General features: G+C 35.4%; 1 protein-coding gene across 1 annotated transcript in view; it reads right to left on the bottom strand.

The window, feature by feature from the left end:
* MTFR1 (mitochondrial fission regulator 1) overlaps positions 1–16817 on the bottom strand; it is a 66266-nt gene that overhangs the window by 23771 nt on the left and 25678 nt on the right. The window contains exons 2-3 of the mRNA XM_041768626.1: positions 15549–15689; positions 9067–9165 (exon numbers count right to left, since the gene is read on the bottom strand). Of these exons, the coding sequence (XP_041624560.1) occupies positions 9067–9165; positions 15549–15614 (165 nt within the window). The 5' untranslated portion in view covers positions 15615–15689. The remainder of the gene's footprint in view (positions 1–9066; positions 9166–15548; positions 15690–16817) is intronic.

Here is a 16817-nt window from a genome sequence, read left to right on the forward strand (position 1 = left end):
ATTTTATAACATAAAGATTAAACAATGTATCTCAATTTCACATATGTAGTACTTCCCATATTTAAACATGAAATGTTGCTTTCTGTATAAATTAAAAAAAACAACAAAATTTTCCATAGATTTAGTTTACAATCTTACTAAGGACTATATGAAGTCGCTGAAATAATACTATGTCTATAATGTGCTCAGTGAGATGAAAGGGTTAATGATCCTGCCAAGAATCAATTCCAGAAATGATCATATCTGTATCATTCCTAATGGACATCCTGCCCCACAAAACAAAGTCATCTTAATATATCTACATAGATATATTTATGCCATTAAAAAAAAAAAAAAAAAAAAGGCTAACAGTCCCTGAAGGAAACCAAACTCATCCAAATGACAAAAGTGAAAAAATAGTAACACTAATCTTTTTTTAAGAAAGCATTTCAGTTGCTGCTGAAATGTACAATGAGTAACAAGCATGGAATGGGAAAGACAATTCACTTAGTAAATACCAGTTAAGGTGACATCAGTGCAGGCAAGGGGGCTGATGGCATGGAATTGTTGGAAGTACGATTTATATGCCACTACTGACATGCATGGATGACCTATGGGAAGTTTGAAAAAGACAAAGCCAACTTACTGAAAGTTCCAGCAAGGTCCTGTCCTACCATAGCTATTGTTAGGGGTGGGGGGAGAGGGGAGAAAACACACACAGAAATACAATGAAGGTAATAGAAAAAAAATTTTTTCAAAGTCAAGGGCATTATAAAATTTAAAAGTAAAATTAGTGTTTATTGATTTGTAAGTATCCAAATTCCTTTCAAAAAGTATGAAAAACATTTCATGCAGAAAAAATTCAGTAGTAGCATTATATTTTTACTGATTTTAAGAAGCTCATTTCAACATCTAATACAATTTAAGTTATCCAAAATTCAATTATATTTCAGGAATTTTAGTAACTTTAGATAATTTTGAATATTCTGATAATGTAAAACTGTATCAAGAAAATTAACTGATCTAATAAAATGCATGAAAGAAAAATACAAAGCTTGTATAAAAGTTGCAATACCTAGAATAAAATATTAGAAGAGCTAACTTTGTCCTAATGTGACTTTTCATAAAATAAACACACTGTATTAGGAACCTGAATTCCCTCAGTTTCTTGCCAAAAAGGGTGTTATAGTAAATAGACTCAGACTATTTTACCATTATTTGTTTATAGTCTAATGGAAAACATGTATTCTTAAAAGCAGCATGGCAAAATAATCTCTAGCTTTTACTTAGATTTTATTCTTTTTCTACCAATTCCTGCCAAAGAAAAACTGAAAGCAAAATTTCTGTATCTTAATATAGTGACATACAGTAAGCCATGCAGTATACCTGTGTAAAGTGCATTAAATCCAGTATTCTAGCCAAGCCTCAGCCACTACTGTTTCTGAGTAGTATGGTCACTTTAAAAAAAAAAAAAAAGCAATTGAGCATTTAGGAGCCCAGTTGGTTAAGCCTCTGACTCTTGATTTTTGGCTCAGGTCATGATCTCAGGGTCGAGATCAAGCCCTGCATCAAGGTCCATACTAAGTGTGGATCCTGTTTAAGATTCTCCCTCTCTCCCTGCTGCTGCTGCCCCTTCCCCACTCTCCCTTCCCTCATGCTCTCTCAAAAAATAAAATAAAAACTGAGCATTTACTAAAGCTTTCTATTCATTATGCTTAGAATGGGAGAGGGTAGAAAGAGAAGGAGGGAACAGGGACAAAAGAAACCAGAGAGACAAAGGGAGGGAAATGTGTTTATCTTTCAAAATAACCCAAGACAGTAAGTAACAAGATCCCCATTGGAGAAGCTATTCTTTAAGAAGTCAATTACTGAAGGGCACCTGGAGAGCTCACTTGGTTAAGCATCCAGACTCTTGATTTCTGCTCAAGTCATGATCTCTTGGGCTCTGCACTGAGTGTAGAGCCTGCTCCTCCCCCGACCACAGGCTCTCAAAGAGGGAGGGGGGGAGGAGGAGGAAGAAAGTAAGTTGCCAATTACTGAGAAAGAATAAAACATCACAACTTTCATTATTATTTATAGTTAGGCTTCAAATCATTGTGCCACACTACCAAATTTATAAAACATAATATTGTTATCTGAATTTCATTTTTCTTAATGGCCATTTTAGAGCTAAAAATACCAAGAAATGAACATCACACAGAGTTTGATATCACATGCCAGCATATTCCAGAATATCAAAGAATAACTAAAAAAAATTGTTAAATTTAACAGTATTTTTTATTTTTAAAAGATTTTATTTATTTGTTCATGAGAGACATAGAAACAGAGGCAGAGAGGCAGAGACAGAAGCAAGCTCCCTGCGGGACTCGATCCCAGGATAAGGACCTGAGCCGAAGGCAGAGGCTCAACCACGGAGCCATCCAGGCATCCCATTAACAGTTATTTTTAGTATTAATTCAGGTACTTACCTTCAGATGCCTCAGAAACTAAAAAACACTATACCACACAAAGTCCCACTACGCTAGTTCTTGACAGGTCTTAGGTTCCTCAAACAATGACTTCTCTCTTTCCTTAGAACTAGCTCTCTGCACATATTCTCTCTTCCCTCAACTCTATCCTTCTCCCTAACTCAGCAGACAGGCTCTTCGTAATCTTTACCTGTCATTCCTCCAGATGGGTCTTCCCAGACAGACCACCATTATTATCTTCTCCCAGGCTACACTGCTTTTTTTCTTCACAACATTTTAAGATTTTATTTATTTGACAGAGAATGCAGGCATGCACACAGAGGTAGCCAGAATGGAAGAGGGAGAAGCTGACTCCCTGTTGAGCTGGTTTGTCTATAAAATCTTACCACAATACAGGAAGCTACTAGTTTGTAGTAAGTGAAGTATATTAAGAAAATGACATTTTGACCTCAAGACTTCTTACTTTCCCACAAAAGTCACAAAAATTGCAGTTTTCTCCTAGGCATGTTTATTTATAAAAGGAAGATGATACTTTTCTAAATACTTAAAAGGAATCAAACCAGATTTGACTACAGGACCCTGAGACCAAAACCTGAGCCAAAAGCAGACACTTAACTGAGCCACCCAAGCACCCTCCTTTATTGCATTTAGTATAAATCATAATTATATGTTTATTAGAATATTTTGCAGCCCAGGTGGCTCAGCGGTTTAGTGCCACGCCTTTAGTGCCACGCCGCCTTCAGCCCAAGGCCTGATCCTGGAGACCAGGATCAAGTCCCAAGTCAGGCTCCTGCTTCTCCCTCTGCCTGTGACTCTGCTTCCTCCCTCCCTCCCTCTCTCTCATGAATAAATAAAATCTTTTTTAAAAAGAATATTTCCTTGTTAAATCTCTCTTCCACTGAATCATATTCCAATAAGGATGGAAATCACATCTTTTTTTGGTCCATCACTAATCAAAAGCCCCCAGAAGAACGTACAGATTTCAAGTTCATTTGCTAAATAAAGATGGGCTGTGACAAGTAGCTATTTTACTTCCAGATTTCGTCATTGTGTATGACCTTTAGTAAGAACTTCATTCACTACTTGGTTATAGAACCTTCCCTCCACCACCAATTCTAAGAACTCCTAGCAATCGAAGAAAACAGGCTGGGGCAGGGTTTCCAAAGGGAAAAAAAGGTAGCCCAGATTAAATTCCCAGAGGTCTGCCAGTTACAAAGCTGAAAGTCAAACTTCTACACCCCACTGCCAAATGGCCCACCCCAGTTTTTCTGGTAAGATTCAGATTATTTTTTTTTCAAGTTTTTTAAATGTAGTTTATATATCTATCACCCCAAAAAGCATTGAACAAACCATGTTTTTAACTCATACAATTTAAAATTTATAAAAATGCATCCCCAAAGTGCTTTTGTGATTACTTTTATAAGTCAGTAAATAATTGTTACTACTTTAAGAAAAACTTTAACCTCAGCTGCATAAGAACCTCCTTCAAGAGGTAAAAAAAACAAATGTATGAAAATCAGATTTAGTGAGACCTGAAAGGGGCATATATTTTTTAAAAGCTCTGTGTTTTGCAAGGAAATGGCACATATAAAAAACTACCTGGCAAGAAGGGGCCTGAGCATGAATTTACTTTTTTTTTTTTTTTTAAAGTTCCTATGATTCATGGCAGCTCCGGTGGCCCAGGGGTTTAGCGCCACATTCAACCCAGGGCGTGATCCTGGAGACCCGGGATTGAGTTCCGTATCGGGCTCCCTGCATGGAGCCTGCTTCTCCCTCTTCCTGTGTCTGTCTCTGTCTCTCTCTCTCTCTGTGTGTCTCTCATGAATAAATAAATATAACCTTTAAAAAAAATAAAGTCCCTAGTGATTCAAATATGCATATAGTGATTGAGAACCACAGCAAATTAAAACCTCTGCACGCCATTCCTCCCCATCTCCCAGGGCTCACTGCTTTTCCAAGTTCTTCCATGATCTGAATTTTCTTTTGGCTTCATGAAACTGGAATAAGTACTAGGAGAAAATCAAGAACCTACTCTCACTTTGTCTTCATCTGGGTTCCTACCTCAAAGGAAACTATAATATCCAAATATAAAAAATGCTATGGCCAGAAGTATGTTAATTGTGACTCAAGGGTGAAAAGGGCCCAGGAAAGTGTACTTTTCTTCAATTAAAGTAAATCTGAGCAGTTTACTACACCAAAAAGATTCTACACAGCAAAGGAAACAATCAAAACTAAAAGGCAACCTACTGAATGGGAGAAAATATTTGCAAAGGATATATCTGATAAGGGTTAGTATCCAAAATAAATAAAGAACTGATACAAGTCAAAACCCAAAAAATAAATAATCCGATTAAAAGTGGGCAGAAGACATGGACAGATATTTCTCCAAAGAAGATACCCAGATAGCCAACAGACACACCCAAAGATGTTCAACATCACTCATCATCAGGGAAATGCAAATCAAAACTACAATGATATCACTCACACCTGTTAGAATGGCTAAAATCAAAACATAATAAGTGTTGGTAAGGATGTGCCAAAAAGGAACCCTCATGCACTGTTGGTGAGAATGCAAACTGGTGCAGCCACTCTGGAAAATATGGAGGTTCTTCAAAAAGTTAAAAATAGAGCACCTGGGTGGCTCAGTCAAGCATGATCGGGCCATGATCATGGAGTCCACAGATTGAGCCCTGCACTGCTCTCCCTGCTCAGAGGGGAGACAGTTTCTCCTTCTCCCTCTACCGTTACCCCTGCTTGTGTTTCCTCTCTCTCTCTCTCTCAAATAAATAAAGTCTTAAAAAAAAAAAAGTTAAAAATAGAAGTACCCTACCTAGAAATCACACTGAGTATTTACTCAAAAATCACATCAGTAATTCAAAGGCATACATGCACTCCAATGTTTATAGTAGTATTATTAACAGAGCCAAATTATAGAAGCACCCCAATTATGAAGCAGCCCAACTGGCCAAAGATGAATGGATAAACATACAATATATATAATAGAATATTACTCAGCCATAAAAAAATAAAATAAAATCTTGCCATTTGCAAAGACATGGACAGAGCTAGAGAGTACAATGCTAAGTGAAGTCAGTCAGAGAAAAGACAAATACCATATGATCTCACTCACATGTGGGATGAGGTAAACAAAACAAGCAAAGGGGGAAAAAAAAGAGACAAACCAAAAAAAAAAAAGATTCTTAACTATAGAGAACTGATGGGTACCAGACAGAAGATGGGAGGGGGAAAAGGATTCTTAACTATAGAGGACAAACTGACGGGTACCAGAGAGAAGATGGGAGGGGGCATGGGTGAAGTAAGTGATGGGGATTAAAGAGTATACTTACTATGATGAGCACTGAATAATGTACAGAATTGTTGAACCACTAAACTGTATACCTGAAACTAATATAACAATATATATCGACTATACTGGAATTGGAACACCTGGGTGGCTCAGTGGTTGAGCATCTGCCTCTGGCTCAGGGCATGGAGCCTGCTTCTCCCTCTGCCTGTCTCTATGTCTTTCATGAATAAGTAAATAAAGTCTTTAAAAATATCTATATACTAGAATTAAATTTTTAAAAACAATTTAAAAAAGTAAATATGAAGGGTCTAGAGATCCTGTTTGGAGTATAAAGTAGCCAACTCCTTTCTAGCACTCACAAAATGAAGTCTGGGAAAAAGCTATGGGGTTATAGGCAAGTCTTCTTCAAATAACGTAGCAAAGAACCACACTGAGTGCTTTTATATGGTTTTTCTTTTTTTTTTACACTTATTGCATTATTTTATTCCTAGTGCAATATTCATTGAGTCCATTAACTGGATGATGGTGTAAATATATATGTTGATCTGTACTCTGGCTTGTGACTCTATAAATCCAATTTGTAAAACCAGGGAGTTGAATTACTTCCCTAGCAAGTAATAGCAAGTTAATTTGCTATCAACTGTAAGGTGGCAATAATAACAACAAAATCACCACCACTTCTTCTAGAAGTGCACCACACTTCTATTGTGCACTAATTATGTACCAGTTATACTCAGGGCTTTATATGGATTATTTTGTCTAACCTTCACAACAATAAGTAATCAGCCCATCTTGCCTATCATTACTTGTCTACAGCTATAAGCATCAGCTGATGACAGTGAAAAGATGGCGTGATCTTGAAGGAACCATAATGAAGCTTAAGATTTCAAAGGTAAAATTGAATTGAGGGTGACAGAGTTGAGGTGTTGCCTGTGAGTATGAGCAGTAGAAAAGAAATGGAAGTGAAAGCCAACAGAAATACAAGAAGTAAAGAACATAAAATGCTAAGTTTCAGATAAATCCTAAGATTGAAATTACCCAGAACACTGGAGGGACTTGGTTTTAGCTACCTAACTCCTGACCCATGAATGCCCTATTCAAGTTTAAGCCATTTTGATTTTTTGTCTCCTGAATATGGCCCTATAAATATGGTATTTACTTTCTCTGGGTCCAATTGTGGTTCCCCAGTTCCAGACTTTCTACAGAATTTACTCATGTTGGATTTCTAGATAGTCCAAATACATTCCATATCAATCAAATCCCTAAATGAGCCAGGAAAATAGCAAAAAATGCATTTTCAACTTTACTACTCTAAATTGCAGGTTTTTAAAAATTCCACATTTTTAACTTTTCTGACAGATTAGTTAAAAAATAATAGAAGATACAAAGGAATATGAGCACATTTAAAATGTCTAGTTAGCAGATAAAACATTCACTTTAATACTTATCTTGAATTTGGAAAGACTCAATATGCTATAAAATCACCTGGAAACAAAAACCTCTGTAAACAAATGTCTTCTATCTTCCACTACGTTCTCAAGTAGGTCATGAATCTTTCTCTTACCTTACCTCTCTCTGTTTATCCATCTTTATTCAAATGCAGCTCCTATACTAAATCTAGTATTCTTAATTCTGCTTATACTTTTTAAGTGACTAATAACATAGAGAAAAAGAATCTAAGAAAATATACTTGGCTCTAGTATTTCACCCCACTGACTACCAACGCAGATTTGACTTGTTACTAAAAAATGCTAAATTATCTTCATGTCCTTCTACATGTCTAGCTACATGAACACAAATGCTATGCCAAATTCTCCTGCAACTAGGTTAAGTAGATACATAAATAGATGAAAAGAAAATTTTAATGGAACTGAGCAACCAGAAAAAAGTTAACAAGCCTTAGTTAACACAGCAGTTATTTGAAGGAAGCTGCTAAATGAAGCAATCAGCAATTTGTATCTAATTGAACCGAATTCTTAGAAACTGTGCTTGAGAGTTACCACCCCAGATTTCATTTTCATTATTTTTTTTAAAGCCTATGGTTTGATAAAAAAAATTACTTCTTGGAAAGTTCCAATCTGTCACTTTCTAGATTGATGCACAAAGGTTTTGCCAATTTGCAAGCAGATTATGAGCACAATAATGAACAACCTTGTTAATCAACCTGAACAAATGTGAATTTCTACCACTTACTTAAGGAATATATTCTTTGCATCTACCATGAGTGCCGATTTATGAGTAAGACATAATATCAAATAAGCTTGCAGGGGCACGTCTGACCTATTGAATTAGGAGTTAAATATACTTTCCATATTTCACACATGCTAATCTATTTAGGATTGGTACTGATATCTACTGAACTTTACATTCTTTTTTTTTTTTTTTTTTTTTTATTTATTTATGATAGTCATACAGAGAGAGAGAGAGGCAGAGACACAGGCAGAGGGAGAAGCAGGCTCCATGCACCGGGAGCCCGACGTGGGATTCGATCCCGGGTCTCCAGGATCGCGCCCTGGGCCAAAGGCAGGCGCCAAACCGCTGCGCCACCCAGGGATCCCTGAACTTTACATTCTTAAATGTTGAACTGATTCTGCAGTATTATTGTTATCGAGAATTACTGAAAAATAAGAACATGTCTAGCACTATTACAACAATAAGGAACAAAGCCCAAATCAAGAAAATAACAGTTTATCTCCAAAGAGTATAGTTGCTCCCAATTTGGTGCTATAACAGAATTCTAAGACCTGCACATTTAAAAGTATTCCCAATTCAGAGTTTCACTATCATCTCATTCAGAGAGCCACAGTTACTTCTTTGTCTTGAAACTATTGTTACCAAGGCAATGGTGCTTACAATTAATGCTAAGCTTTAAATCAAGGATGGAGAAAGTAACTTACAAGGCATCCACAGAAATATCTAAAAATAAACTAAGGGAACAGAACGGCTGTCTGTCTGCTGAAGAAGGTATAATAACTAAAGAAAACAATGGTGGTACCTGAAGCTTCCTAAAGTAACTTAAGGCCATGTTCAAGGTCACCTGGGAATTAACAACTGCTTGGCTTATTATATGCTTCTGAATCTTTGTGTATGTATTCTTAAGAAGGATAAATGTCTTAAAGAGCTTTAAAAAGCTTGAATAATCACTTCACAGAGGAAGTAAAATTAGAAAAGACTTTACTGTGGTTTTATTGTCTTTTATTGACAGTACCATTAATAGAAATGTTCAAAAATGCTTTTAAAAGCTCTCTTGCCTATTTACATTTCTAATGCACATATATTAATATGAAATTCCAAATATACAAAATGCAGTACCTGAAACTGAACTCTTGGACACTGGATCAGAGATAAATTAGTACCAATTTTCCTTACGATACTTCGAGATGAACCATATGGCTTCCCAGACCAAAGTACCTGAGGAAATAGAAAAAAACAAGTTTAGTTACAAGGGTTATGAAAGTTTGTAGTTTGTTACTACAAAGCACTGGACAATTAATTGAACATGTTGACACATTAATTATAGGATCAGAATGCTCTACATGTTATGGAAATGATCTAATATTCCTCAATTAGAAGTTTAAGAGTACATATAGCTAGTTATGATTAACACATTAAGGTTTAATGTAAGGCATATAAAAAATATAGAAAAATAGCTAGTAATTGTAAAATAATACTACATTTGGATTAAAAAACTGCATTTTCATACTATTCTGCAAAGGAAACACTATTTATACCTCCTCTGCTGTATTTTTAGTTTCAGAACTTTATATACACACAAATTTCTTAGAACTGTAAACTACTTTTATTATAATGGACTTTTCAAGAACAAATCCAAATCAGTACAAAGTTCAGAATCTGAATTTGTACCATTCAGGAGGCTTCACTTTGTTTACTACACAACAATGTCTGTTCAAGTTTAAGTGCAGGTCAAAATTCAGTTGTACTGCATTTTCTTGTGAGGCCCTGTCCCAGGTTTAAGTTAACTTTTCCTAAATTACAAAAAGGTACCAAATGGGCTTGTGATGACCTTAATTAGAGAATTTCTCAGATGAAATAATAATACACGCAGGACATTATGCTATGCTTTACACAAAAGCAAAAAGCAAACAAAAAAACACACATGTAGAATGTTAAATCATTATAAAGTACCTTGAAACTTCTCCCCAAGTATTTTCCTTAAAGAGAAAAACTATCCATCTGTTTTGAGTGCTACACATGAAAGCCTGGACAGAGAGGCAAAGAAAGGTGGTATGCTATTAAAAGCAATTTAAAAAGAAAAGAGAATGATATGACCATTATACTTAATTCATTAAATTTTACATTCAGCTTTATCCTAAAACTAAGTAAGTAAAACTAAATCAGCTGGCATGTATTCTGAGCAATAGACACTGACCCTTTTTTAAAGTCACTCCATGGTCACTCTAATTTAAAGAATGGAATTACCCTAACATATGCAGTATGACCAAGGAATAAATGTTATTTTAAACAGCAGTGGATCCAACATATAACCCAAATTAGACATTTAAACCATTCTAAAAGCATGCACAACTTGTAAAATGAGCATAGAAGCAATATATAGGACTTCTTAGATTTTAGCAACCAAAATCAATTAGAGGTAACAGCAGGACTCAAAGTGAGGATTTTATACACACACACACACACACACACACACACACACACACACATATATATCCCGTATATGCCTCAACTTTTATATACCTCACCATTAATATGTTCAAAATTTCATTGTCTATTACCTGGGAGAGTTCCAGGAAGTACTATAACCTACACTGGCTACTATAACCAATAAAAACCATAACTCTTGGGAACCCTGGGTGGCGCAGCGGTTTGGCGCCTGCCTTTGGCCCAGGGCGCGATCCTGGAGACCTGGGATCGAATCCCACGTCGGGCTCCCGGCGCATGGAGCCTGCTTCTCCCTCTGCCTGTGTCTCTGCCTCTCTCTCTCTGTGTGTGACTATCATAAATAAAAAAAGAAAAAAAAAGAAAAAAAAACCCATAACTCTTGTTTTGGAAATATAAATTAGAAAGATGGTACAAAGTGGAAAATAGGTCATTAGAAAGATGACCCTGATTTTGAAATATGAATATTAAACAAAGGATATAAAGAGGCAAAGCTACTGTGAAGCTTAGAAGAGAATTACTTATAATTTAGGAATGCAAATCATTCACACCAATGATCATCCAGAGGATTATCACACAAATAATGTTAACACATGAGGACTGAGAGAAGAAAAACATCTGACTAGACAAAAATGGGAAGCATCACACTTTTACAAATTCAACATAAAAGGCCAAGAAAAAAAATAAGAATGTGGGCAAGTAATTCTAGAACAGACAGTATTTAAGCAAACTCTACCTTATACATGTTCATAGATCTTAATCTTTTAAAAAGAAATCCACAGGGCAATGGCACTTATATCACTCAATCATTCTCCCCTTGAATCTTGTATTTAGTCACAAGCCAAAACTCTATGATGTAGGTATAGTAGAACACTACTTATGCATCACAATGTGACAATTAGAGTCTGAAGTGAATCTCCCATCCAGTATACAAAGATCTTAACTGGAGATGAAGAGAACAGGAAAAATTTGGAAAGGATTTGCCAAGGTCAGGAACTAATGTTACTGCCAACTTTTGGCATTCCTTGCTACGCGTGCCTCAAGGCTAAGTTTCAACTATTATCTTCCCATCTGCTTACATCAGAAGGAAAGAATACCAGGTGACTTTTACAAGAGAAGGCGGCCAAAATTCAGCTTTTACTTTTAAGTACTAAGTAGACTATTTAGGCTTCTTCTACAGAGTTAAAAGAAGTAAAAACAGATTGCTTTATGTTATTTTTTTCAAGCATATACAGCAGACTAACAATGTTTCTCTGTCACTTGTGAACTGCACAGCACTTAGCACCAAAAAATATGAAGAAGGGTCTATGTAAGCTAATGACTGGAGTATTTAGAAAGAAGGAATCCTAACCTTTACTTGACTATAGGAAAAAATGAAGGTAAAGAGCAGCTAACTTCCAGGAACTCTAAAATTAGGACCTACTTTATCTTTCCTATTCAACCCTCGTGGAGTAGGAGAAATTGTAAATGTCTGTGAAGAAATAATGAACAGATGGTACTGAAAAGTCACCATCTGTGCACTGGGAGACTGTAAGGCCCAAGTATCTCCTATCCTAACTGGTGGCTGAACTGTTGTCTTGTCAGTATACAGGAGAAGGGAAGACTTCCTCTAAAGATAAACTGTCATTAATATTTTTTCAAATGTTAGAGAGAGGGAAGGGAAAAAACGGTCACTGCTAGACAACTGGATTTTATTAAGAAGTAAGAACTCAATTCCACTAGAAAATAACTATTATTATTGAACAGAAAAACTCTGCTTTGCCTTATAATGACTACTGACAAATAATCTAATAATGAATCTGTGCATGTGTTTGCATGTGTGTGTCTAGTAATGACAGTCCGTAACATTTAGCAACAGTGTTTGAAAGTGATGACAGCAAGGAGGAGGATGACAACAGAAAGCAATTTGTTCTTTTTTAACATTGTGAAATGCTATTGTAGAAGTGTTGAAGTGTGAGCCTGAAATCTGAAGCTATCATCTGTCTCATCATGATGACTGTCCTCAAATTTCATGTGGTAATTATTCTGTTATAGATCAGTTTAATCTAAATTACTATTTCTGAGGTACCATTTAGCAAGAAAAAGTACAAATTTAATTCGAAATACATGTATTTTTCTCAAGATAAGCTAATTCATATTAATACAAGGGTCCTGGGATCCCTGGGTGGCGCAGTGTTTAGCGCCTGCCTTTGGCCCAGGGCGCGATCCTGGAGACCCAGGATCGAATCCCACGTCAGGCTCCCGGTGCATGGAGCCTGCTTCTCCCTCTGCCTGTGTCTCTGCCTCTCTCTCTCTCTCTCTGACTATCATAAAAAAAAAAAAAAAAAAAAAAAAAAAAATACAAGGGTCCTTATTCTGGGGCCCACATATCCCTGAAATTACATGCAAAATTCTTTGTATATACGATATTTTTCTAGAAGAAAGTCCATACCATTAATCAAAAGTTCAAGGAATCTAGACACAACAAACTACAAATCCTTAACTCCAAGGGAGCCAGGAGAAAATTCAAAGTGTGTGTTGAGGAGAGCGGGTAGCCAGGAAGATGAAACTCTGTAACAATTTCAAAATCTCCAATTAAAGAAAACACTCCCCTCAGTTCTCTTCCTTCCTCTAAACTCAGCCACATTCACATTCTTCTTCCAAAGCACAAAAAGGAAAACAAAGTTAAAATCCTTAAGTATTACTGGAAATCTATTACTAATACAAATTAGATATTTACTCTGAGTGTAGTTATACCTGTAAAACAAAGTGTTGTTTTACTGAATACACATAATTTAGAAACTGGATTATAGTAAACCAGTGATAGCTATTACAGTGGTGATGTGTATAGTAAAATACAGAGAGCTAATATCTACAACTGTTCTCAATGGCAAAACCCAAACCCTAATCTCAAAACCTGCAGCTTTTCTTTTTAAACAGATAAAACATGTAGAGGATGAAGGCAATTTCTACTCTTGGAATACTTTTAAACATAGTATTCAAGTTATCAAACAATGGGAAAATATGTATTTATTACTGAAAGAGCTGAAAAGTTTTACTTTCGGATACCCCCAAGTAAAATCTTGGTAGTAAAACCTTTTTACGCTTAGGCAGCATACTAGGAGAGCTTAGAAACTAAATAATTTCAATGTGACAAATTGTTTATGTTAAAAGAAAACTTGTTTCTATATAGATTTTCAGTTAACTGAAGTTGATGATTATAGTTATATATTTTTTAAAAAATCTTGTTCAGTTGCTATTAATAGCAAGAGCCTTAACTGTGATTACAATATAGGGAATAAGTTAATGCTCTGTTACCTGGTCCTTTTTTTTTTTTTATGAAAGGCATGCATTTTATCACTTAAAATGAATAAAATTAAATTAAATGAACAATCTACATAAAGTGTGTTATCTGTTCCTAAAACAAACCTCTGCACTTGGGACTCAATCAGCATTAGTCACATTCGCCTGACTTGGGGTGGGGGATGACAGAGCAAAACTACAGAAAATTAACCATTACCCAATGTAGCTATACTATATAAAAGCCACTGTTCTAGGTGTTTTACATACAGTCTTTTAATCAACAGGCTAACTCTTCAGTAGTTCTTATCTGTAATTTGTAGATGAAGCTTAAAGTACCTGACAGAGACCAATTACAGACCCAGAGTTGTTTGAATCCAGGACCTACTATCTTTTCACTAAACTATACTTCTTTTTCAATTATTATACATTTTTATAAGTAATCTCTATGCCCAACATGGGGCACAAACTCATGACCCCGAGATCAAGAGTTGCATGCTCTTCAGACTGAGCCAGTCAGATATCCCTCCCCTAAACCCTAAACTGTGTTTCTTATTAAAATTGGAAAAGTAAGAATCATAAATAGTAAAAGTTTGACTTTCTGGGAATTATAAATAACAAAAGCTTCCCATTTTTCTAGGAGAAACAAATTATTTTACTGTCAGTACTAAAATGTTAATCTATTCTATGTAGCTACATGGTAGTAAGTAACAAATGAGAAAGGTAGTATATAGCTGCAGTAAGTCCAAAACGTAGGAAAATAAATGTAACTGAAAAAGATGAAAATGCTATTTACTTTAGAAACCATTTTCCTATTGCTTATCTTCAAGCTAATAATCTCAAAATTATGCAGCTATTTAAAAAAAGTAATTTTATTTGGTTCTTTGCTTTTTTATCTCCAAAGAAAACAGATTTAACTTTGGGGGGCTGGGAGATTCAAAGTTCGACTTTCTCTTAAGACATGAAAAGACACAAATAACAACAAGTATAAGGGCAGCCCCAGTGGCTCAGTGGTCTAGCACCGCCTTCTACCCAGGGCGTGATCCTGGAGACCCGGGATCGAGTCCTGCGTCGGGCTCCCTGCATGGAGCCTGCTTCTCCCCTCTGCCTGTTTCTCTCTTTCTCTCTGTGTCTCAAATAAATAAAAAATCTTAAAAAAAAAAAAAAAGAATAAAAGTAGTACATTAAAAAGTTATATACATATGAAAAGTCATACATTCCAAAGTATATATATATACACACACACCCATATTCCAATTATATAACCTGTCTATATATCTTCAATAAAATTTAATTCTACATTACTAATGCAAAAAATATTGAACGAGAAAATGAAAAATAGTCCACAAAATATGCTGCTAGGCACTATTACTGCTCAAATAACTTTACACTGCACCTAAAAAAATTATCGGTAGAAAATACTTGAAATATCAAGATTAGAACTAACACCTTTGGCATAGAATATTATACTAATTTTTTTCTTCATACCTATAGTTATTTTACAAAGACATGACTTACCTTTTACCTTGAAAGGTTGTGTGAGAAACTACGTTTTAACAGCATTCAAAAAGTTCTATAACAGAGTTGTCAAGTGCTAGTCAAACATATTTCATCCAATGATTTCTATAAAATATATTTCTTTCCTCACTACTAACAAATGCATTGCTTTTAACAGTCACATGAATATTGATACATTTTCAAAGTAACCCAAAATATTACTCAGTACTTAGGATACTAGGTAAAGATTCACTTCCATGACTTAAATAAACATACTGAATTTAAAACGGTGGTCGTATATAGATTCATTTCACTATCTCAGAAAAAATTCTTAAAACATACAAGTGTCTAGATTTTAAAAATTAATTTGGAGCACTCACCGATTGCATGCTTACTCCAACCTGTTGAAAAACCATCCTAATTAGGCGCTTAATCCAGCCAAGCATTTAGATGGCAGTGTCTCCAAATTTGCATTTCAAGTACTTCAGGCATACATAGCAGCACATGGTCCAATAAGCACACTAAAATTTTAAAATGCAAATACTAAAATGAAATTATTGTTATTTAGAATCTTTACTGTCTGCAGCATGACTCACAAAGTCTAATCTAAAACATTTTAAAACTTTGTGTGTACTTTAAACAGTATCTTGCTTGTTACCAGTTTTCAAAAAACAGTACAATATATTTTTTAACTTTTTTTCTAGCAAGGGTTCTTAGTTGGAAGCAATTAAAAAAAAAAAAAAACCCTGTGGCTAAATTTAAGTAGAAAACGTTTTTATGAAAAGATACCTAACTAGATAACAGATCTTTATTTTTCTAAAGATTTTACTTATTTGAGAGATAGAGCAAGAGCATGTGCACACACAAGCAGGGTCAGGGGCAAAGGGAGAACCAGACTCCCTGTTGAGCAGGGAGCCTGACCCAAGACTTGATCCCGGGATTCTGGGATCATGACCTGAGTGAAAGGCAGATGCTCAACCACTGAGCCACCCACGTGTCCCTTCCTGGGCTTTTGATATGTGGTAAGATACTCTCCTGTGAAGCTGGGCAGCATCAGCAACTGCAGTTCCCAGTCAGATCATGAAGGTAAAAACCAACAAACTTACAACTATTCTGTACCCATACAACCATTCTGTTTTTCCCTTTTAGAATAGTATTCAATACATTACAGAAGATATTCAACACTTTACTATAAAATAGGCTTTGCACTAGATGATTTCACCCAACTGTAGGCTAATGTGTTCTGAGCACATTTAAGACAGGCGAGGCTAAGTATGATGTTGAGTAAGTTAGGTGTATTAAACGAATTTTACACGTACAGTATTTTCAATTTACAGTCAGTTTATTGGGACATCTCTACCATCAGCCCAGGAAGATCTGTACAGATAAATACATAGCTACATCTTTAACAAAAACTAACACGTTTCTGAAGTTTTTATACTAATTACACTCCTGTAAGCAAGTCAGCGAGAGAGATCCAATTGTTCTACAATCTCTGTCAATATTAGGTATTATCAGTCTTTTAAATTTTAACCATTCTAGTAGTTTCTTTACGTGTTTTGGAGGCATTTGTGTCTTCTCCTAAGTGTTTTTTGCTTATTTTTTAAATGGATAGGTTTTTAAAAAAAAATTTTTTTTTTAAACTATAT

Source organism: Vulpes lagopus, chromosome 9, assembly GCF_018345385.1.
Source record: "Vulpes lagopus strain Blue_001 chromosome 9, ASM1834538v1, whole genome shotgun sequence".
NCBI lineage: Eukaryota > Metazoa > Chordata > Mammalia > Carnivora > Canidae > Vulpes > Vulpes lagopus.